This window comes from Lissotriton vulgaris, unplaced genomic scaffold (genome assembly GCF_964263255.1).
Source record: "Lissotriton vulgaris unplaced genomic scaffold, aLisVul1.2 SCAFFOLD_899, whole genome shotgun sequence".
NCBI classification, from domain to species: Eukaryota; Metazoa; Chordata; class Amphibia; order Caudata; family Salamandridae; genus Lissotriton; species Lissotriton vulgaris.
The window spans coordinates 354384-378397 of record NW_028243076.1 but is presented as its reverse complement, the minus strand read 5'-3'; the positions used below and the strand labels follow the sequence as shown (position 1 = coordinate 378397).

The window sequence follows — 24014 nt, the reverse complement described above, 5'->3', positions numbered from 1 at the left end:
TGTCTTTACCTGGAGTCTTTGCCAGTAGATGCTGGCGCCATGTCAGGCTGTCTTTACCTGGAGTCTTTGCCAGTAGATGCTGGCGCCATGTCAGGCTGTCTTTACCTGGAGTCTTTGCCAGTAGATGCTGATGCCATGTCAGGCTGTCTTTACCTGGAGTCTTTGCCCGTAGATGGTGACGCCATGTCAGGCTGTCTTTACCTGGAGTCTTTGCCAGTAGATGCTTGTTAGAAATGGGGTTACCAATTCTACGGGGGGTAGCATGGAGCAGAGCGGGCAGGCCAAACTTCAGTGGACATGTGTAAAGCATTCACGCAGTACCCACAGATGACACACCAGGCACACCACAAAAGAGACACAGCACTGCTTCTGGTTGGAAAAAGAATACGTTCTGTATTATCTCCAACCTGCAAATGTAAAGCACAACAATAGCAGTAATCACAAAGGGGCGCCAACTGGCGCCAGAGCAAAGTATACCAGGGGGATTATGTACAAGGAAAATTGGGAAAGGTCAGAAAAGGTAAGCAGTCCATTAGTGTCCAGCTGAAATAAAAAAGAAATATCAGGAAATGCATAAAACATAGGATCAATATTGAAGGGCAAACTCAGACCTTCATCCTTGGCCTCACCTAGAAGCAAGCTGTAGGCGTAAACTAAAGCATTAGACATGAAATACACATTAGGTATGAAGGCATCTCCTGCACGGCAGCTGCATCCACTGCAACAGAAGGAACAGTGAGCACACAACTTTACATCAGGCCGTGAAGGGCATATTCACATTTACCATGGGCACCGATTACTCTTAGGAGCATCCTGGGGCAAGTAAGTACACCATCAAATCAACATTCGGTGCAAAACCTTAACTTCAGGCCTATACTTAACATCAGGCTCCATCACCTAGAAAGAACACAGAAGCCAACCTGGCCATTCACATGGGGCCTCAACCTGAGCACCGGGGGCATATACCTCCCTACACATTAGGCATACACAGGTAACAGAGAACCACTAGGCCTCAGAACATTATGCAGGACCTTAGCGGGGGAAACATTAGGCACCCTATCCACAGTGGCATAACTTTACCAGGCGTGTGGGCATCAAAGATGACTGCCCCAGTTAATGGTCACGCCAGCATGTGGGGTACCCGGTCGGTGCCCCGGAGCAGTCATCAAGGAGTTCTCAAGCCACCATGCCCCCTAAAACCAAGGCCCTTAACGATGGCGACTGCCCTCTGTCCAGCGGGGCAGTCGGGTAGGCCCAGTCCAGTCCTGGCCCTGTCACCGGGGGAAGGGCACCGACAGTGTGCCCCGATACACCCCCCTACCACAGTCTAATGGAGCCCCCACTCACCGGGCTCCTCGGTATCTTCCTGTGGCTCCGGGCTCTCACTGGCGCCAATGCAGCAGGGAGGGGGCAGGCACCGACAATGTGCCTCGAGGCCCCCCCCTCAGTCTCCTCCAAACTACTGCTGGCTCCGCAGGGCTCCCTTCAGGCTACCTCCTTGGGCACCGGCAGTGCCCCAAAACGGGTCCCGCTGCTCCTTGGGTGACTACAGTGGTCGGGCCGCTCTCTCTGGACTCGCAGTCCGCTGGCGGCAGATGCAGGGCTTCCCTCTTCTCCTCGGAAGTCCCGCCGGTAGCAGCACCTCCCGGGCGGCCCTCTCCTCTTTCTACCGGCAGCCTCTTCTGGCTGCCTGGCCGGCAGCCAATCGCTGTGCGGCCTTCAGGGGGCACGGCCGCTCGGGCCAATCCGTGCGCGGCTGGCTGGGGGCACGGCTGGTGACGTCACCGGCACCCCAGCCACGTTTTGCTGGTTTCTCTGGCTTCAGGGCTTAGCGCGGCCCTCTTAGATGCTGATGCCATGTCAGGCTGTCTTTACCTGGAGTCTTTGCCAGTAGATGCTGGTGCCATGTCAGGATGTCTTTACCTGGAGTCTTTGCCAGTAAGTAGTGTGGCTCACTGGTTAGAGGCGGCAGACCCGAGAGCAGAGGACGGCCCGGGACCAGGGTTCGATTCCCGGCATGGCAGGTTTCTGGACCAGGGTCAGCGGACTCGATAATTCTCTCGCCTCGGTGCCCACTCTGATCAGCGATCACACTCGGCAACTCTGGGCATTAGCTTGCCTCATCTTCACTAACGGCCCCACCAGACCGCCGGGGATGCCTGGTCTCACCCTGGAGATACCCATTAAGGGACCATCTCTCAGGGAATCTAGGAAGGGTTTCGCAGCGGTCGAAGCGCCTTGGGACCCTACGGGTAAGTAGTGCGCTATATAAATGCCAATACATTTACATACATACATTTACATGCTGGCGCCATGTCAGGCTGTCTTTACCTGGAGTCTTTGCCAGTAGATGCTGATGCCATGGCAGGCTGTCTTTACCTGGAGTCTTTGCCAGTAGATGCTGATGTCATGTCAGGCTGTCTTTAACAGGAGCCTTTGACAGTAGATGCTGACGCCACATCGTGTCAGGCTGTCTTTACCTGGAGTCTTTTCCAGTAGATGCTGACGCCATGTCAGGCTGTCTTTACCTAAAGTCTTTGCCAGTAGATGCTGGCGCCATGTCAGGCTGTCTTTACCTGGAGTCTTTGCCGGTAGATGCTGGCGCCATGTCAGGCTGTCTTTACCTGGAGTCTTTGCCAGTAGAAGCTGGCGGCATGTCAGGCTGTCTTTCCCTGTAGTCTTTACCAGTAGATGCTGACGCCATGTCAGGCTGTCTTTACCAGGAGTCTTTGCCCGTAGATGCTGACGCCACATCGTGTCAGGCTGTCTTTACCTGGAGTCTTTGCCAGTAGAAGCTGGCAGCATGTCAGGCTGTCTTTACCTAGAGTCTTTACCAGTAGATGCTGATGCCATGTCAGGCTTTCTTTACCTGGAGTCTTTGCCCGTAGATGCTGACGCCATGTCGGGCTGTCTTTACCTGGAGTCTTTGCTAGTAGATGCTGATGCCATGTCAGGCTGTCTTTACCTGGAGTCTTTGCCATTCGATGCTGATGCCATGTCAGGCTGTCTTTACCTGGAGTCTTTGCCCGTAGATGCTGATGCCATGTCAGGCTGTCTTTACCTGCAGTCTTTGCCAGTAGATGCTGATGCCATGTCAGGCTGTCTTTCCCGGGAGTCTTTGCCATTCGATGCCGGTGCCATGTCAGGCTGTCTTTACCTGGAGTCTTTTCCAGTAGATGCTGACGCCATGTCAGGCTGTCTTTACCAGGAGTCTTTGCCCGTAGATGCTGACGCCATGTCAGGCTGTCTTTACCAGGAGTCTTTGCCCGTAGATGCTGACGCCACATCGTGTCAGGCTGTCTTTACCTGGACTCTTTGCCAGTAGAAGCTGGCAGCATGTCAGGCTGTCTTTACCTGGAGTCTTTGCCCGTAGATATTGACGCTATGTCAGGCTGTCTTTACCTGGAGTCTTTGCCAGTAGATGCTGACGCCATGTCAGGCTGTCTTTCCCTGGAGTCTTTGCCAGTAGATGCTGATGCCATGTCAGGCTGTCTTTACCTGGAGTCTTTGCCCGTAGATGCTGGCGCCATGTCAGGCTGTCTTTACCTGGAGTCTTTGCCAGTAGATGCTGATGCCATGTCAGGCTGTCTTTACCTGCAGTCTTTGCCAGTAGATGCTGATGCCATGTCAGGCTGTCTTTACCTGGAGTCTTTGCCCGTAGATGCTGATGCCATGTCAGGCTGTCTTTACCTGGAGTCTTTGCCCGTAGATGCTGATGCCATGTCAGGCTGTCTTTACCTGGAGTCTTTGCCCGGAGATGCTGATGCCATGTCAGGCTGTCTTTACCTGCAGTCTTTGCCAGTAGATGCTGATGCCATGTCAGGCTGTCTTTCCCGGGAGTCTTTGCCATTCGATGCCGGTGCCATGTCAGGCTGTCTTTACCTGGAGTCTTTTCCAGTAGATGCTGACGCCATGTCAGGCTGTCTTTACCAGGAGTCTTTGCCCGTAGATGCTGACGCCATGTCAGGCTGTCTTTACCAGGAGTCTTTGCCCGTAGATGCTGACGCCACATCGTGTCAGGCTGTCTTTACCTGGAGTCTTTGCCAGTAGAAGCTGGCAGCATGTCAGGCTGTCTTTACCTGGAGTCTTTGCCCGTAGATACTGACGCTATGTCAGGCTGTCTTTACCTGGAGTCTTTGCCAGTAGATGCTGACGCCATGTCAGGCTGTCTTTCCCTGGAGTCTTTGCCAGTAGATGCTGATGCCATGTCAGGCTGTCTTTACCTGGAGTCTTTGCCCGTAGATGCTGGCGCCATGTCAGGCTGTCTTTACCTGGAGTCTTTGCCAGTAGATGCTGATGCCATGTCAGGCTGTCTTTACCTGCAGTCTTTGCCAGTAGATGCTGATGCCATGTCAGGCTGTCTTTACCTGGAGTCTTTGCCCGTAGATGCTGATGCCATGTCAGGCTGTCTTTACCTGGAGTCTTTGCCCGTAGATGCTGATGCCATGTCAGGCTGTCTTTACCTGGAGTCTTTGCCCGTAGATGCTGATGCCATGTCAGGCTGTCTTTACCTGGAGTCTTTGCCCGTAGATGCTGATGCCATGTCAGGCTGTCTTTACCTGGAGTCTTTGCCCGTAGATGGTGACGCCATGTCAGGCTATCTTTACCTGGAGTCTTTGCCAGTAGATGCTGGTGCCATGTCAGGCTGTCTTTACCAGGAGTCTTTGCCAGTAGATGCTGATGCCATGTCAGGCTGTCTTTACCAGGAGTCTTTACCAGTAGATGCTGATGCCATGTCAGGCTGTCTTTACCAGGAGTCTTTGCCAGTAGATGCAGACGCCATGTCAGGCTGTCTTTACCAGGAGTCTTTACCAGTAGATGCTGATCTTCTAATTGGGGCCTCTTGCAAGTCATGCTTCTGTCATGTCCAGGTACTCTGCCTCCCCTGGTGTCCTTGCCTGATGTTAGCAGCTCCAAGAGCCTTTGCCACAACACGTGGTTTCATGCCAGACACTTCACCAGGACCTGTAGCGCGTGTCAATCATCTGATCTAGCTGACAATGGCTCAAGATGGCACTCACCTATAACCTTTGTCTTTTTTGCTGAACAGTAGCCCAGGGATTGGACAGGAGAAGTAAACACATTTAAATGTACTGGTTTTTAGCCTTTTTTTGCACGTGGTGAACCTGGGCCACAGAGGGTATAGAAGGAAGGTATCTGTGGTGGGTGAGATAAGGTGACTTTACTGGCCAACATGCTCTTGTTTATTTCTTTTCCTAGGGCTCGGTGTCCATGTGGAGAAGGCAGAGCCCTTTCAGGTACAGTGATATGACATGTCCAGACCTTCTGTGTACTTTGGTTCTAGCTTGCTGGATGTTTTGTCCAAAAGTCCATTTTCCAACTATCAGTCACTGATCTGTTGAAATGTGTGATACCTGTTTTTTTTGCAGGTGTTATGGTATGTTGTGTGGGATGGAGGGTTGAAGTGTGTCGGCGTGTCGGACTGAGTTCCTACCCCACCCTTGTATAGGAGAATTGAGGACCAGCAATTGTAAACACTCTGGACCTGTTTCACGAAGGTGAAATTAGACCAAAAGTCTAACTATACATTTTTTCGATATCACAAAGGTAAGTTAGTAATACTAAGTTTACTACTAGTAAACGTACAAGTAGTAAAGTTACTGACTACTAGCAAACATGCTGGCAGTAAAGTTACTAGTAGTGACTTACCTTTGTGAATACCGAAACGTAGTAAAGTTAGACTTTTGGTCTAAACTTAGACTTCAAGTGTAAAGTTCGACTACAGGTCTAAAGTTGGATGGGATAGAAAGGGTTTTTAGGAGGTGGCGCACAGCTTGAATGTAACGCTAGTAGTTGAGGTAGGGTTACTGGTATTGCGAGGTGCAAAGGTCTAAAGTTGTACTTTAGGTGTAAGTTACACTTCAGGTCTAAACTTAGACTTTTGGTCTAACGTTGTCTTTCTGAATCGGGCCCTCAGGCTATCTCTGGCTTGTACAAGTGATCCAATAATTGAAAATGTGATGTTTACCTAAGTTTGCGCCTTTCACCCAACAGACAGGCTCCAGACATATGACACATACATAAGCTGTGCATGCTGGGTGGTCAAGTTCTAGGTATTTGAGTAAACTACAGCTGGTGTACTTCAGTGTTTGTTTGTGTTTTTGTTTACATTAGTTCTTGTCTCATTTAAACAACACACATGCATCCCTTTAACCTTTGTTCTGTTCAGTGAAACTGTGGGATTGTTTGATCATATTCTAAATTGGCCCAGTGCTCTACCCACCTCATATGCCGCACCCGCTGCGAAAGGCTTTAGGCCATGGGCCGCAGGGACGTGGCCGCAGGGCTGCCCTCTTGGCAAGACCCCATGCCCAACCCTGCACTGGCACCCAGCCCTCACTGCACACACCCTCTGGCCAGGAGCAGCGCAGGTTGGCCGTTGGCCTGAAACCATTCCTCCACAGGTGGCCCTCTGTGGGGATCCAACCACCACTGCGCAAAAGGCGTTGGCGAGGGTTGCCAACAGGGCTTTCCCTGACACCCAGGCATTGAGGGCAAGTATGGGTGCCCAACCCTTATTAAACTCAAAGTTTGACTGCCGAAACATTTACTATTTAAAAATTGGGATCTGTTAAGCATCTGAAAAAATGGGTAGGGAGAATAAATAGAGGTAGAAAGAGGGACGCTGCACTGACCAGAACAGTAAACCCAGGGGCGGTGGGGATTATGGATAGATGACGCAAACTGGACTGTGCACGTGCAACTTTCCCCCTCTCTCCCAGTGACACTGAGGCGGAGAGAGGCAGCGGTCACCCCCAGGAAAAGTTTGAAAAAAATGTTGGCTGTACATTTTCAGTATCCTGTCGCTCTAGCCAAATCACGTCATCCCTGAGCGCCTGTAATGAATGAATGCGTCCGTGTGTAATGTAACAAGTGCTCAAGTAGATACCCCAATGCCCTTGCGCCACATAAAACTGAGAATAAACTAATCAGTGACAGCAGCGGCCTTTGGGGGCAGCCACAAGGTGAGAATGGATGCAATGTCCAGACCATTCTTTATTGAGTGGGCGTGGCCTGCATTGTTCAGACCATTCTTTACTGTGGTGGGCGTGGCCTGCATTGTCCAAACCCTTCTTTAGTGCGGTGGGCGTGGCCTGCATTGTCCAGACCATTCTTTATTGTGTGGGAGTGGCCTGCATTGACCAGACCAATCTTTACTGTGGTGGGCGTGGCCTGCATTGACCAGACCGTTCTTTACTGAGTGGGTGTGACCTCCATAGTCCAGAACATTCTTTACTGCTGTGGGCGTGGCCTGCATTGTCCACACCATTCTTTATTACGTGGGAGTGGCCTGCATTGACCAGACAATTCTTTTTTGCAGTGGGCGTGGCCTGCTTTGTCCAGACCATTCTTTACTACGTGGGAGTGGCATGCATTGTCCAGACCCTTCTTTACTGCGGTGGGCGTGGCCTGCATTGTCCAGACCATTCTTTACTGAGGTGGGCGTGGCATGCATTGTCCAGACCATTCTTTACTGAGGTGGGCGTGGCCGGCATTGTCCAGACCATTCTTTATTGCGTGGGCGTGGCCTGCATTGTCCAGACTAGTCTTTGTTGCGGTGGGTGTGGCCTGCGTCGTCCATGCCATTCTTTACTGTGGTGGGCGTAGCCTGCATAGTCCAGACCATTCTTTACTGCAGTGGGCGTGGCCTGCATAGTCCAGACCATTCTTTGCTGATGTGGGCATGGCCTGCATAGTCCAGACCATTCTTTGCTGCAGTGGGCGTGACCTGCATTGTCCAGACCATTCTTTACTATGGTGGGCGTGGCCTGCATAGTCCAGACCATTCTTTACTGCGGTGGGCGTGGCCTGCATTGTCCAGACCATTCTTTATTGTGGTGGGCGTGGTCTGCATTGTCCAGACCATTCTTTATTGCGTGGGCGTGGCCTGCATTGTCCAGACCATTCATTATTGCGTGGGAGTGGCCTACATTGTCCAGACCATTCTTTACTGTGGTGGGCGTGGCCTGCATTGTCCAGACCATTCTTTACTGCAGTGGGCATGGCCTGCATAGTCCAGACCATTCTTTACTTGGTGGGCGTGGCCTGCATTGTCCAGACCATTCTTTATTGCGTGGGCGTGGCCTGCATTGTCCAGACCATTCTTTGCTGCGGTGGGCGTGACCTGCATTGTCCAGACCATACTTTACTGCGGTGGGCGTGGCCTGCATTGTCCAGACCATTCTTTACTGAGGTGGGCGTGGCATGCATTGTCCAGACCGTTCTTTACTGAGGTGGGCGTGGCCTGCATTGTCCAGACCATTCTTTACTGAGGTGGGCGTGGCATGCATTGTCCAGACCGTTCTTTACTGCGGTGGGCGTGGCCTGCATTGTCCAGACCGTTCTTTACTGCGGTGGGCGTGGCCTGCATTGTCCAGACCGTTCTTTACTGCGGTGGGCGTGGCCTATCATCCACAGTTCGAGTAACTACTCAATTGTGTGAGTGAATGGTTCTCAGTTCATGTTTATTAACACTTTTAATAAATACTTTCCAAATAATCTGATGTACTGAATACACTTTCTTGAATTTTGAAGGCAGGCTCATCGTATTCTCTCTGCATGATGTTTGTTGAGAGATATCCTTTCCAAAGATGTTCACAGCTCGTGGGCTGTTAGAACTGAAGCCCCTCCCCAGGCGCTCCTCGGCTACGCTGCTTTAATTATATCCAGCACTTTAAATGGGCCGGTACTCACCGGTACTGAGTACCGGCACTTTTCAGATTCATCACTCCGAGTACCGGCACTTCTCTACTGCCGTTGAGAGTACCGGTACTCATGGGAAGTAAGGCTCACTGCCTGTGCTGGTGAGCCGGAGTGGAAAGCGTGTCTGGCAGCCAAGGCGCCGCTTCTGCAGCCCCCATCTGAGCCCCCGCTGAGCTCTTCAGCGGGGTCATGTAAATAATGTCTGGTGCCCACCATCACGCTGTGCTTGACAGAGCAGGGTCCGTTCAGGCCCTGTGCTGTCAATCACATTAAACACCATCCTGCCCATTTGTGCAAACAAGTGTCAGATGACAGTGCTTTCCGAGGGACCACGAGTCGCAACTTTCATGGAGAAGCTGATGAGGCAATGAGCCTTGTAGTGATTGTGTAAATGTTATGGATGGATGAATGAATAGATGGATGGATGGATGGATGAGTGAAAGCATGGATGACTGAGTGAAAGGGTGTGGATGATTGGATAAAAGGGCGGATGATGGGTGGATAAGTGAAAGATTGGATGGATGAATGAAAGAGAGGGAGGATTAATGAAAGGGTGGATGATGGATGAGTGAAAGGAGGGATTGAGTGAATGGGTGGATGGAATGAAAGGGCGGATGGAATATAGGAGTGAAAGCGTTGATGGACAGATGAGTGAAAGGATTGATGAATGAGCGAAAGGGTGGATAAAGAGATGGATGAGTGAAAGGATTGATGAATGAGCGAAATGCTGTAAAAAGAGATGGATGAGTGAAAGGATGAATGGATAGGTTTGGAGATCGATGGATGGATGGCTAGGTTTGGATATGAAGGGTGGACAGACGGAATGGTGAAAACTGAATGATGGATGAAAAACTGAATAGACGACAGAATGTAAAGGGTGAATGGTGGACATCAGCAGGTAAATGGTAGGATGAAAGGATGAATGGATAGATCTATGGAAGATACAAGAAATACCCTCTGGGGAGGGTCATGATGAGTTGCTTCATTTGCTTGTTGCCATAAGAGCTTTGGTGCGAGGTGGGGGTATTCTCAGTTGTTTCCTACTCACGTGCTGAAAAATATATGGTTTTGTGCCACACAGCATCAATTACCAGTCTGGCATTGAGAAGGTGCAACTAGTGGAACAAAAGGAACAGTTCACATATTATAGCATTTCTCTTTCATTGTGTGTCATGAGTTAACTTGCTTTGTTTATATAAACACATTTCTCATGTGTGTTGGTGTGAGCTGCAACTAATATAGAAGTCATGAAGTCTCATCAGGCCTTGCCTTTAGCCCCGCCCCTAGCCCCGCCCCTTCACTCCACCTCGAGCTCATTTTAATGGGCACCTGCAGGTATTTTTTCCCATTTAAAGGCCTGCTCATATCTATATGTTTGGAAACCGAAGGCTGGGCAGAAACACAAATAGCAGCGCCCCCTTCCAAGTCTTGCCGTTTACATTCGGTGTCGCCGGAGCGAGGGGGGCGAAGGGCTCGGGCAGGCTGTCATCCTGCAGGGGCCGATCTTACCACAGCATGTCTTTCTCTGCGAATTCACCATGCAACCCCCACAAAAACCTGATTGATGTGTGACATTCAGTGCTGGAATTAGAAAACCACATGAATTGGTAGCCAAGGCGTGTCTAAAGTAAGGCGGGTGCAGTCAATGTATACATTTACTTCTTTTTTTAACTCTGCTGCGAAGAAATTAGCAGCAAGAGCCCACGTGACAGTTAATCTGTAGAGCTGTATTGGTCACCAAGGGTGAATTATAAATGATCTTTTTCGGTTCAGGCGTCTTCTGCAGAGATATTTAGTAGCCTAACACATCTCATGCATAATAATGATGGTAAGATAACTCTGGGGGTTAGTGCCGTTGCTGAAGAGAGCTGAGTTGTGTCTCAATGTTGCATAGATTGTTAGTGTGTCTCCTGCAAAGTACGTCGTGTTACATTTAGATCACAGATTTGTATGTTATGTAGATAGCTGAATTGTTTTGCTTTAAACGAAAGTGATTTTATTCTTTGCAGGTCATATATTGCAATCCTTCTAATATAGCACAGTGAGCTATTAATCAGCAGCAGGGTGCTTGCAAACTGCAAGTCAAGGGTCGAGATTAGAACCCTCTTGCAAACGTTATCAATGTTTCATATCCGGCTGCTAAAAACGGTTTATTGGTAGTAATACAGTCTTATAAGTACAGACAACCCCAAGCACTGGTACATTTCCAATCCTGAGTTTTCGTTCCTCTCAGCTTTGTGTTCCTAACACACAATGCCCACCTGCATACAGTACATGCACATACCTTACATGTACGGGGTAAACAAAGCCCCAAAACAGCCTGAAATGTTTCTTTTTAGTACCTGGCTTGTGAAGTGAGGGGCTGTGTGTTTGTTTCTCCTCCATGCGATTGTCCTCTCGGGGTGAGGCTCTGGGTGGCTTCCGGCCAGGATCCTTCAAGAACGAAAGGTGGGCTCGTGGCTCGTTAAAGGAGGCTTTTGGTTTGGCCCTGGCTGGAATTGTAATTGAGAAGGCCCCTTCACCGCCTGTAGATTCCGTCGCGGAAAGGAAAGCAGACCACCTGTGGGCGCTGCTCAGTGGCCCAGTGTCGGGATATTACCCAGGGACGATTTCATCATATTTCACTGGGTCAGTCCGGTTCCCGCCGGAATGCCACTTCTGTCCTAATGATGGCTGTCTCATTCTTCGGGTGCTTGGATCACCCCAAAACACGCCACAGGTCCTACAATTAGTATGGTACCACCAACACACAATGTATATAGTGAATATATATAGAATGCCTTCATATAGGTGAATCTAGTTGACCCTCCAATCCTGGCTTTCACTACCTTCATTCAGTAGGGTGCCTGCCCCGGGGGCTGTAAGGGCTGCCACGGTCTGTTGTCCAAACTGAGGCCAGCCAATGAATGGGTCTTTGTGCCCCCTCCCCCCCCACACATGCTCCCGGGCTCTCAGGGTATACTCGCCCTGCCCTCATGTATTTGTTTTAATGAATGTTCACGATGCCGAGACCATGTCCCTGAGTTTGCAGTCGCTGTGACAAAATATCGTTCATGCTGTGGTGAGCCAATCAGAACCGCTCACTCCCCTTTAAACTGGCCAATCATAAAATATCTGGACACCAACGGTCCTGGTATAGATTACTGTTTCTAGGGGCTGCCGCTCCATGCCCACCCAAGCTTTTGAAATGCTAACTTCACAAGAACGACGGAACTGACTCACACCAGCACAGACAGCTCTCCAGACAGACGATTCCCCCGTGCTACGTTCGTTAGTTTTATTAGCGCAACTGATACCGCGGGATTTTTGATCTCTCATCTGATCACTATAGATCTAGATCCCAACTCAGGTCGACTGAACCTTTGTTACCTGTCATAGAGTAAAAAGCAATCCACTACTAGGTTAATCGGTTCAAAACTTTACGCAACTCTGAAGAACCACTTACCACCGATGAGTTTTAAAGTTTTATTATAAAGCCAAAGATAACTGGAGATACAAGCATCTCAATATAAGGTTCAAAAGATACACTGGCATCAATACAAACATGAATTCTCTAAATGCTCTCAGGCGACAGAAGAATATCACCAAAACTAATTCAAAGATCAGCAAGTTTGCAAGAATAGACACAAGTTGTAACTTGAGCATCATTTACAAAAGAAGAAGATCCGGATTAGACTTTCCCTGCACTAGACTAAGTGACATCCCTACTTAGCAGAATCTTAACCTAAAAAGGTGTCAGCCGTGGTGACTTCCAGAGAAGTGCACTCACTTTCTCTTAGTTTCTGTTGTAAATCTGTGCATCGCAGTTGTGCTCTCTCTGCCTACCCATCCGCTCTCTAAGGTTCCTCAGGCCATCTGCTCTAACTCCACCCAAGGGTGCTGTCCCTAATACACAATCACAATTACAGTTGAAACGCCCCTCAGAGACGCCCCTCACGTACACCCCTCACGTGGTGTCGGTTCTGGCTTTTTCCATGCTGATACTCCTCTAGGCTCCTTGTTAGCGTTGACCTTGCTTCTCAGGCTCTTCTCGGCAAGACGGTACCCCCCCAGGAAATTCCTGAAGCCTCCTCCAGGCCTGTGCCTGTCTCCCAGAACAGAGCTCTATTCATCACTCTCTTGATTGGAACCCCCTCGCACCTGCAAACAGACACCCATGAAGTGGGCCCCAAATTCCGGCCTCCAACATATCTCCTAAGTCGTAAAACTTCGAGCTTGGTTCACAATTTATGCTTAACACGACCTGATTCTAACGAGCACATGAAGATCAAAAGAAACTACTTATCTCTCCAGGCCTACTAGAATTACATGAAACAGGCTTGTACACTCTATGAACCTTTATTTCTCAGCCTAAAACAGTAATCAAACTTATTACACACTCCGGTTATAGGAAACACTTCTATAAAACATATATTTGCAGACTATGATCAATAATGCTTTGAATTATAACAACAGTAATCCATTTTATGTGAAACTGTAAAGGCACGTTTTCTTTTTCAATGAACAGCCATGAGGCCTACACGTTTCTACGTTTAACAGCATTACATTCTCCTCTGCAACAGTCACATAACATGAAATTAATAACATTCTAACATCTTCTAAACATTACTACATTAGTTTTTCACACTGATATATGCATTCTGTATTAGTTAAACACTCGTATGTGTATGCACTCTATAAATTCGACACTCTTATGAGTTCCTTTAACTAAACTCGTGCAACGTGCTTGTAAATATGGTGCACTTCTACATTTTACTCAAATTGCGCTCTCTCAGTTCCCCCCTTTGATGTCCTTTAGAGGTCATCACCATCCCTGAAGGAATTAATTGAATCAAACAGAACTCTTTGCAACACTCCCTCTCTTCATCATTTCAAGAGTCCTCAGACTCCTGTACTGGTTGTCCTGCATCGCAGCTAACCTCTGCGCCTGCTCTCTCATGGATCTTTGCAACCTATTTGACCTATACCATTGATACAGCCTCACTAATCCCCACAATGTGATTACGCAAATCACTATTATGATGATAGGTTTCAATATGTAACAAATGAAACTCTTCCCTAGGTTGGCAAACCAACCTCCAACCTTACCCATTCCATGACCCACTTTTTCCCACACATTCACCTTTGTCAGATCCTCAATTTCCTGGTGAATTTCAGTAATGTTCCGTATATACTTCTCAAGAGGTTTTGAATTGTCTGGAATGTAAGTGCAACATTCCTGGACCTTCAAAGCCTTACAGACTCCGCCCTCTTTGGCTAACAGAACGTCCAAAGCAAGTCGGTTCTGGAGAACCATTGCCCTTATCGATTGCATCTCTCCCTCCACCAGCATTAATAATCTAGCAGTACTGGCAGATAATCCATCTACAACTGTTGCCAATCTCCTAATCTTGACATCATTCAGTATTATCCCTAAAAGAGGGAACATGGCACCAAATACGTCTCCAACAATATCCCTTCTCCCTCTGGCTTGAGTTCTTCCCTCTATGATTTCTTGATCTTTAGCATGATATATTTTGGGGAAGACAATTGCTAAATAACATGATCCATACCAATTATCCGGTAGTTTCACGTATGCATTTCTTCCACAGACAAAATATACATTCGCAATTACCTGCATTCCTTTCAAGAAATCCTTGGTATAGTATTCTAATTGGAAGGCATGTTCACAACTTACTTCTCCCACAAACACATTCTCATAGTAGGTTTTACCCCTGTATATACATAGTTTCCCTCTTTGCACTCGATCTAAAGCTATTGGACCATTACTACCCTTCCTCTTGTGTGACTTTTCCTCCTCGGTCCAATCTGTTTTCCATTGGCCCGAAGCCTTTAGGATCTTCTGCCTTCTGTATCGATCATCTACCTGCCCTATAAACTTTTTCTCAATTTCTGACACTTTGCAAGTCAAATTATTTCTTCGGGCATATGAAGTATCTAGCGTTCTCCAAGGAATGAAAAATTTCCTAATCGATCATCACTCTTGTAATAGTCCCATTTATTCATATGCTTGTAGGCTGGGACCTCTGGTAAAACCGCGTCAAAGTTACTCAAAGCTATCGCGTTCATAAAATATACTAAGCAACAAACTACATGTAATTCCATAAGTCAATGGAAGATGATGATACCTGATACCTTCGTCTACAGAGGCTGGCAATTGCATGCAGACGTAACAGTCTTTTGCATCCATAGCATCAATGTATTCATACAGTAATTTAGCATAGGCATTTGATTTGAAATTTCCTTGTGATTCATCTACGTGCAACCTACGAGCTTCTGCTGCTAACAAAGCTTTATCCTTCTCTGTATTGTCCTCCTTTTTACCAGCAGTAGTAGGTTTCAGGGTTACTACAACCTTTGCTTCATTTGTTGCCTTCGCTTCATTTTCATGTCCCACTATATATGATACGGTAACTACTAGAACTATAAGAAAAATTACTCCCGCTAAAAGTGTGCCTACTATGCATTTTGCTTTGCGATTCGGGTTGCCGGCCTCCATGATCTCAAGACAGTGTAGTTCTAATTTCCTGTTACAACACAAAGTCTCTTTCTTTGCTCCTTCAACAATGCTTTCTTTGTTTATTCGATCTTTTCGAACCACACCTGGAAGCTGACAATCCTTCTTGCGAAATCAGTTCTTTGAATTTTAGCAACAGACAACCCTAGCCCTTCTCCATCCACTAATGGAAGAGTCCCTAAATTTCTTCTTCTTCCACTTGGCGCTAGGTTATCTTCTCAATCTTGTTCATTTACAAAGTTTCTTAGGTGTCTACAATCATGCGTGTTCCAGCAGCTCTAATCACGTATTCTAAAAGTTCTAAGCGAAGAATGATCTCCTCGAGTGCTGGTACTGTTGAACCAAAAGTTGGAAATTCTACTCTGTTTAAAACCAGTTCTCTTATTCTGCTCAGATATGGAGGATTGGGGACAGTGAGTGTCAGCAACCCTTCGGCCTCAACTCCAGGTACCAACAACGCCACTTCCAACGTTATGATTGGGTCAGTACTGGTCACTGTCACTTCCCTCACCCTCCGGATCTCCGTGCACAAGACATCTGCTGCCAGGTAGGTCCACTCAGGAGTGGCGTATCTTCTGCAGGGCACGCGCACCCTCCTTGATCTTCTTGGACCCTCCTGTTCTTGATTCTGTGCACCTTCGTCCAGATCTGAGTCTTCGGATATAGGAGCAAGGGTTCTTCCTGGAGTTGGCTTCAAGCTCGGCCTCTTTTTCCTTTCAGGCCAACTAGCTTCTCCACGCCTTGTTCTCCTATATCTTGTTCTCACACTCAATTCTTGGTCACTTGTGGCTTGATCAGTGTCTGAGTCGTATTCACAGCAACTTTCTCCTTCTGTGGCAACGTCAGTTTCACTGTCGTCCTGTCTTTCTTCCGCTTGATCTGACGCGCTCCCAGCTTCCTCCGACACCACCACAGCTTGACTGGTCCCCTCTATAGATTCTTCTTCCACAGCTGGATTTTCATCTGTGAGAGGAGCTGTTTCTTCCAGGGGTGCTGGAACTCTTCGAGTATGGGAGGCGTGTATCCAGTTTGGCAGCCCTCCGCATTTGACAGCAGTATTCGTTGTCAGGATTATCTGGTAGGGGCCTCTCCAGCGCACATCTAGGCAGTTCTTCCGGACGTGCTTCTTCACCACCACCCAATCACCAGGGCACAGGTCGTGGCATAGGTCTCTGGAAGATGGAATTTCAGCCGCCTGCACCTGAAGAGACACAGAATGAATGACATCAGAAAGTCCCTTGCAATAATCCAGGATCAGATCATCTGTGATATTCAACAAAGCTGCAGTTGGGACAGATGGAAGTCTCATTGCCCTCCCCATTAGAACCTCGTGTGGGGAGAGACCTGTTCTCCTGCCTGGTGTGCTACGTATACTCATGAGTACCAATGGCAGGGCATCAGGCCAGCTTAAGGATGTCGATGAACACACTTTGGCCATTCGGGATTTTATCGTCCCATTAATCTGCTCCACAATTCCAGAAGCTTCTGGTCGATAGCTACAGTGCAACTTCTGATCAATATTTAATGCAGAGCAAAGCATCTTCACAACTTCACTGTTGAAATGTGTCCCTCTATCTGATTCCAAAGAGGTCGGCACCCCGAAGCGTGGTATTAACTCTCTAAGCAACAACTTTGCTACTGTGAGTGTGTCGCACCTCCGTGTAGGGTATGCCTCGACCCACCTGGAAAATATACACACAACCACCAAAACATACCTAAGACGGTTGCATTTTGCCATCTCAATAAAGTCTAATTGCATTCTGTTGAAAGGCCCACCAGACCTCCCAATGTGACTCAATGTAACTGGTGTCTTTTTCCCTACGTTCAATTGCTGACATGTTACACACCTCTGACACACTGCTTCTGCGGCTACTCTAAATTTGGGGTTATACCAAGTCTGTCTAAATACCCGCAACATGGCATCTCTTCCTAAATGTACTGGACCGTGTATCTGACGTGCCATTGGACTCACTAATTCATTTGGTAATACTGCCCTTCCATCTGCTGAAATCCACAAATCCATTTCACTTTTTACACAACCTGCAGTTTCCCATGTCTTTTTCTCAAAATCTGATGCATTCTCTTGCATGCCTTTTAAATCATCCCAAGTATCAACTGTTTCTAGCATCATGTTTAACTCTGTCTTTTCCTGTGTCCCACCCACTTCCACTTCCGTGAAAGAGTATCCTTGCTCTGCACAGTAGCGTGCGACCTCATCTGCGTATCTGTTTCCCTGGGATACAAAATCTGTATTTTTCGTATGGGCTACACATTTGACAACGGCAATTGCTGACGGACCTTGTAATGCTTCTAACAACAATCGTACAAATTCCCCATTTCGAATAGGTGAACCTGAGGAGGTCATGTAACCTCTCTGAGACCACAATTGCCCATAGTCATGAACTACCCCGAAACCATATTGGCTATCGGTGTAAATGGTGACTCGAATTTTGCTACCTGCTAAACAGGCACGTGTCAATGCAATGATTTCAGCTACCTGTGCGGAGTGTACTCCTTCCAGGCAAGCGGCTTCTACAACTCCAGTAATGGTGCAAACAGCATAAGCTGCTCTCAACTGACCAGTATTGTCCCTTACACATGAGCCATCAACAAAGAAAATTTCATCAGGGTCGGTCAACGGCTCATCCACAATATCTGGTCTTGGCTTGGTACATAGTTCAGTCACATCAAGGCAATCGTGATCTTCACATTCCTCGTCTTCTATATCATTAGGGAGTGGCATCAAAGTTACAGGATTCAAAACAGAGCACCTCTTAAGGGTCACGTTCTCCGCAGCAAGAATAACTTGCTCATAGCGCGTGAGCCTGTTATTGGTCAAGTGCTGTGTTTTGGTCCTGGTCATCAACAGTTCTACAGAATGAGGTACATACACCACTAATTGATGTCCCATTACGATACTTTCACACCTCTCAATGCTGACACCCGTTGCAGCAACGGATTTGAGACATCCGGGCAACGCTGCGGCTACAGGGTCTAAAGTAGCCGAGAAATATGCAACTGGTCTACGGGCATTTCCATGAATTTGTGCTAGGACTGACAAAGCACAACCTTCTCTTTCGCAACAGTAAAGTAGAAATGGTTTTTCGTTGTCTGGCATTCCCAAAGCTGGAGCACGACACAAGTCCTCTCTCAGCTGTAGGAATGACATCAAACAATCCTTGTCCCATGGTACCGGATCACTCACCTCCTTGTGCGTCAGTTTTTGTAAGGGTTTTGCTTTCAGGGAAAAGTTAGCTATCCACTGTCGGCAATAACCAACCATTCCTAGGAACATCCTGACCTCTCTTTGTGTCGTGGGCGAATTCATTTTCATGATCGCCTCTATCCTGTCTGGTGACACCTTCCGTTTTCCTTTCTCAATTCGGTAACCCAAGTACTGTACTTCTGTCAGACAGTACTGTAATTTGCTCGGAGACACCTTGTGTCCATTCTCAGCTAAATGATTCAGCAAGGTGATGGTGTCAATCTTACAAGCTTCCTCTGTTTCTGACGCAACAAGTAGGTCATCTATGTACTGAACTAGAACCGAGTTCTGTGGCAGTACTAGACTTTCAAGATTTTTCTTCAGCAGCTGGTTAAAAATCGATGGGCTTTCCGTATACCCCTGTGGGATACGACACCATGTTAAGACGTGATTTTCCAGCTTAAAAGCGAAAAGAAACTGGCTCTCCTCATCTAATGGGATTGAAAAGAAAGCCTGGCAAAGGTCTATCACTGTGAACCACTCAGCTTGGAATGGTATCTGAAACAGTACCACTGATGGATTCGGTACAACTGGACAACATGAAACAACTATGTTGTTAATCTTTCGGAGATCCTGTACTATTCTGAATTTCCCACTAGGTTTCTGCAAACCCATAATCGGGGAGTTACATGGACTACCCACGATTTCCCTCAGTATTCCCTGCTTAATCATGGAGTCGATCACGGGCTTTATTCCTGCAATCGTCTCTGGGGTCAATTTGTATTGAGGCGTTCTTAGATATTCAACATTTGGTTTTTGTTAGACGGACCGGGAGGGTCGGCCGAGATTACGGGGAGAGGTCTCCGGGGAGAGCCGTCTCCAACGACTGTACAGACAAGTAACTTCCCCCCCACAGACGGACACCACACAAGGTTGAAGGTTAACGAGACTTTATATGCAATTCTTAGGTTACGATGAGATGGTACAGGGAGGTCTGGACTCAGGGGTCCCCTCGGTTCTGGTCTCTGGCTTAGGAAAAGGGTAGCGGGACAGTCTTGTTACCAAAAGATGGATATAGCTCTCAATCCTCGAGCTCGGCGTTCTAGATGATCGGGCCGCGGTGGAGCCAGCAGGTCCCGGGATGGATGAAGGAAAACGACGGTCCGCGGCGGAGCCTGCAGGTCCCGGTGAAGATGACGGTTACAACGGTCCGCGGCCACGCCAGCAGGTCCCGACGACGATGAAGGATGAAAGTTGCGAAGGCTGTGGCAGCGCCAACAGGCAGGACGATGGTGCACAAGACAGAGCTACGGCAGCGCCAGTAGTCCGTCCAGGATGAGTTCCTCTTTACGTCTCTCGACTCCAAGATACAACTGCCTTCCTGCTCTGGAGCTGCCCCAGTTATAGGGCTGGTGTGCTTTGATGTCCGGACCCTCGCACTTGGAGGTCGGGAGGTCCGGGATGAGGGAGTCCAGACACCCAGCAGGGGGGTGGAGCCAGCGCCCGGGGAGGCGATGGGCGAGCGGCCCTTGGCGGGGGAGAGCCATCGACACCTCTTTCTCCCATTGACTCGCCAAGTAGCCCGCTCACCTCCTGGGTGGAGAGTGGTGCCGGAATGTCTGAGGCCGGGCCAGGCCCAGGGTCGAGGTCGATCGGGGGCCAGGCGGCCTCGTGGTGGAGTGTCCAAGATGGCGCCCCAGGTTGGGCGCGTGGGCCAGCAGTGGATCGGACCCACGAGGTCGGCATGCTCGAGGGCAGGGGTCCCTGAGGGGACGGAGGACGGGCAATGGTGGTGTGTGGTACTTGCGTGACTGGACTCGGGCCTGGTTGGGCCGGGGGAGAGCGGCCCTTCATGTGGCCTGAGCGGCCCTTCATGTGGCCTGTCCAACATGCGTCCCCCCCAGCTGAAGGCGGGGAGAGTTACCCATCTTCTTGGGGACTCTCCTCGTCGAGGCGGAAGAACCGGGACAGGCCGTCCGCGTTGGCGTGATCTGGCCCAGGCCGGTGTTCAACAGTGAAGTCCATCCCCTGTAGGGAGATGGACCAACGTAGCAACTTTGGGTTTTCCCCCCGCATATGCATCAACCACTGCAGGGGTCGGTGGTCGGTCTGCACCCGAAAGTGGGTGCCGAAAAGGTAGGGCCGGAGCTTCTTGAGGGCCCATACCACAGCGAAGGCCTCCCTTTCTATGGTGCTCCAGCGTTGCTCCCGTGGTAGCAGTCTCCGGCTGATGAAGGCCACCGGTTGATCAAGGCCTTCGGTGTTCACTTGAGACAGGACTGCCCCAATGCCATGGTCGGAGGCATCCGTCTGGACGACGAACTCCCGGCTGTAGTCTGGGGCCTGGAGCACAGGGGCGGAACACATGGCGGCCTTCAATTGTTCAAATGCAGATTGACAATCTAGGGTCCAGTTGACTTTCTTGGGCTGATTCTTTGACGTGAGTTCTGTGAGGGGCCCCACTATGGTACCATAGTCTTTCACGAACCTTCGGTAATAGCCCGTGAGGCCCAGGAAGGCTCGTACCTCGGTCTGGGTGATGGGGGGCTGCCAGGCCTGGATGGCGGCAATTTTTAGCTGCAGAGGGGCCACCAGGCCGCTTCCCACCTGGTGTCCGAGGTAGGTTACCGACCCTTGCCCAATTTGACACTTGCTGGCCTTGATCGTGAGGCCAGCTCGCTGAAGGGCTTGCAGCACTGCTCGGAGGTGGTGGAGGTGCTCGGACCAATGGTGGCTGTATACAGCGATGTCGTCTAGGTAGGCGGCGCTGAATCCTTCGAGCCCCGCCAGGACCTGATTGACGAGCCGTTGGAACGTTGCTGGGGCATTCTTCATGCCGAAGGGCATGACCGTGAAATGGTAATGGCCATCGGGGGTGGAGAAGGCAGAACGTTCTTGTGCCCGGGGTGTGAGACCGATCTGCCAATAGCCTGCCGTCAGGTCGAAGATACTGAGGTAGCGGGCAGCTCCCATTCGGTCGACTAGTTCATCTGCCCGGGGGATGGGATGTGCGTCGGTTCTGGTGACCGCATTCACGCCCCGGTAGTCGACGCAGAACCGGAGTTCTGGTGTGGTGCCGGGGGCAGCTGCTTTGGGGACCAGTACGACAGGGCTGGCCCAAGGACTGTCTGAGGGCTCGATGACCCCGAGCGTGAGCATCTTGGCTACTTCTTTCTGGATGCAGGCCCGTACCCGATCTGGCACGCGGTAGGCCCGGTGGCGAATAGGGGGGCTGTCCCCCGTGTCCACATCGTGCACACACCAGGAAGTGACACCTGGGGTGAGGGAGAACAGGCTGGCGAACTGTGACAGGAGAGCTTGACACTCTTGGCGTTGTTCTCTGGTGAGGGCCTCCGAGAGTCGGACCCCATCCACGGAGCCGTCTTGCTCCTGAGTCCGTAGGAGGTCAGGGAGAGGCTCGGAGTCTTCTTCAACCCCACTGTCTGTGGCCATCAGGAGGCTGAGCTCTGTTCGCACAAAGTGGGGCTTTAGTCTGTTAGCGTGGAGGACCCGGAGAGGGTTCCGGGAGGATTCCATGTCGATGAGATAGGTGGCAGGACCCTTGCGCTCGACTACCTTGAAGGGCCCCGTCCATTTGTCTTGTAGGGCGCATGGTTCGGTGGGGGACATCACCCATACCTGTTGGCCAGGTTCGAATTCAATGGATGAGGCATTCTGGTCATACCATTTTTTCATGTCCTCTTGACTGGCCTCTAGGTTGGCTTTCGCTAGTTCTCGGAATCGTCTGGTCTGGTTGCGGAGGGTTAGGAGGTACCGGAAGACATCTGGAGGGTTCTTTAACGGAGGCATCTCCCAGCCCTCTTTGACTAGGCTGAGCGGCCCCCGCACTGGGTGTCCATATAGCAGTTCAAATGGGCTGAAGCCTAGGGATTTCTGAGGGACCTCTCGGTAGGCGAAGAGGAGGCACGGCAGTAGCACATCCCACTGGCGTCGGAGGGGCTCTTCCAACCCCCCGATCATCCCCTTTAGCGTGCGGTTGAACCGCTCAACAAGTCCGTTCCCTTGGGGGTGATAGGGGGTCGTGAATCGGTAGGTGACCCCGCACTGTTGCCAGAGGGATTTCATGTACTTAGAGATAAAGTTCGTGCCTCTGTCGCTGACGACTTCTCGGGGGAAGCCCACACGGGAGAAGATCCCCATCAGAGCCCGGCCGACTACCGGGGCTGTCACAGTCCGCAGAGGAACAGCTTCAGGGTAGCGGGTGGCGTGGTCCACTAGCACCAAGATGAATCGATGGCCTTGTTTTGTGCGCGGGTCCAGGGGCCCCACAATGTCTATTCCGACCCTCTCAAATGGGGTAGTGACCACAGGGAAAGGTTGCAGGGGGGCCTTTAGTTTGCGGCCGCTCTTTCCACTGGCTTGGCACGTGGGGCAAGATCGGCAATGTTGGTGCACATCATTTCTCATTTTGGGCCAGAAGAAGTGGGTCACTAGGCGACTGTAGGTTTTATCTTGTCCCAGGTGCCCGGCCAGGGGGACATCGTGGGCCAGGTTTAGCAGAAAGTCTCTGAAACGGAGGGGCACCACTAATACTCTGTTGGCCCCCAGCTCGGCGATTCTTTGTTCGCTGTACAGCAGATCATTGTCCCAGTAGACCCAATGAGTTCCGGAGGTATCCCCTGCGCTTTGGGCGAGCGCTTGCTGGCGGAGTCCCTCGAGGGAGGGACAGGTCCTCTGTTCTTGGCGAAATTGTTCTTGCGTGGGTCCCCCCTCTTGAGGCCACTGGTCGAGGTTAGTGAGGTCGGAAGGTTGAGCTGGTTCGGGGGGGATGTCATGGTCGGTGGTTTCGGCTGGGGCGACCGGAGGCGGTGGCGCCGGCCATTCGGGTTCTTCTGGGCGGTGGTTGGCACGGGCTGCCATGGACCGGGTGGTGACGCACGCCCAGTCCGGGACGCCCAACATCCCCAGGTGTTCTCTTCGCTCCACGGCTGCCCACGGAGAGCTTTCAAGGTCATTTCCAAGGAGGCAGTCCACGGGGGCATCGTCTCGGACTGTTACTTTCAACATGCCGGAGACCCCTCCCCATTCGAAAGGGACGCAGGCCATCCGACACAGACTTTCCGAGTTATCGGCTGATCGTACAGGGCAGAGAATGTTCGGTAGATACTGTTCTGGGGTCACCAGATGACAGCGGACGGCTGTTACACTGGCCCCGGTGTCACGAAGGGCTTCGGCCCGGCGTCCATTGATGCTCACCCATTGGCTGTACTTCTGGGTGTTAGCGGGTAGGGGGACCCGCGGGACCATGTCTTTCCCCCCTAAGCACGCTAGAGCCATGGCGGCTGGCTCCCACTCCTGATGCTCCTGTTCGTATTCCTCCTGCTCCTCGGAGATCTGTTCTTCCCCTAGGGCCGCGGCGGCCACTTGGCGGGGTCTTGGACTCTGGTACTGCGGGCAGTTTGGATCGTTTGCGTAGTGGCCGACTCGTTGGCATCGGTGACACGTGACATTGGCTCTGTACCCCGGTCGCGCCGGGGTGCTGCCCCGGTTGGCCAGGGGGGTGGTGCTGGTTGCGGGGGCGGCCGGAGTGTTGTCTCTTCCTCGTCC

At 50.3% G+C, this 24014-nt stretch overlaps 1 protein-coding gene across 1 annotated transcript in view; it reads left to right on the top strand.

The window, feature by feature from the left end:
• Positions 1 to 24014, top strand: part of LOC147668713 (N-acetylneuraminylgalactosylglucosyl-glucoside beta-1,4-N- acetylgalactosaminyltransferase 2-like) — a 528736-nt gene that overhangs the window by 255219 nt on the left and 249503 nt on the right. Inside the window, exon 5 of the mRNA XM_086948488.1 lies at positions 5221 to 5258. Within this exon, the coding sequence (XP_086804614.1) occupies positions 5221 to 5258 (38 nt within the window). The remainder of the gene's footprint in view (positions 1 to 5220; positions 5259 to 24014) is intronic.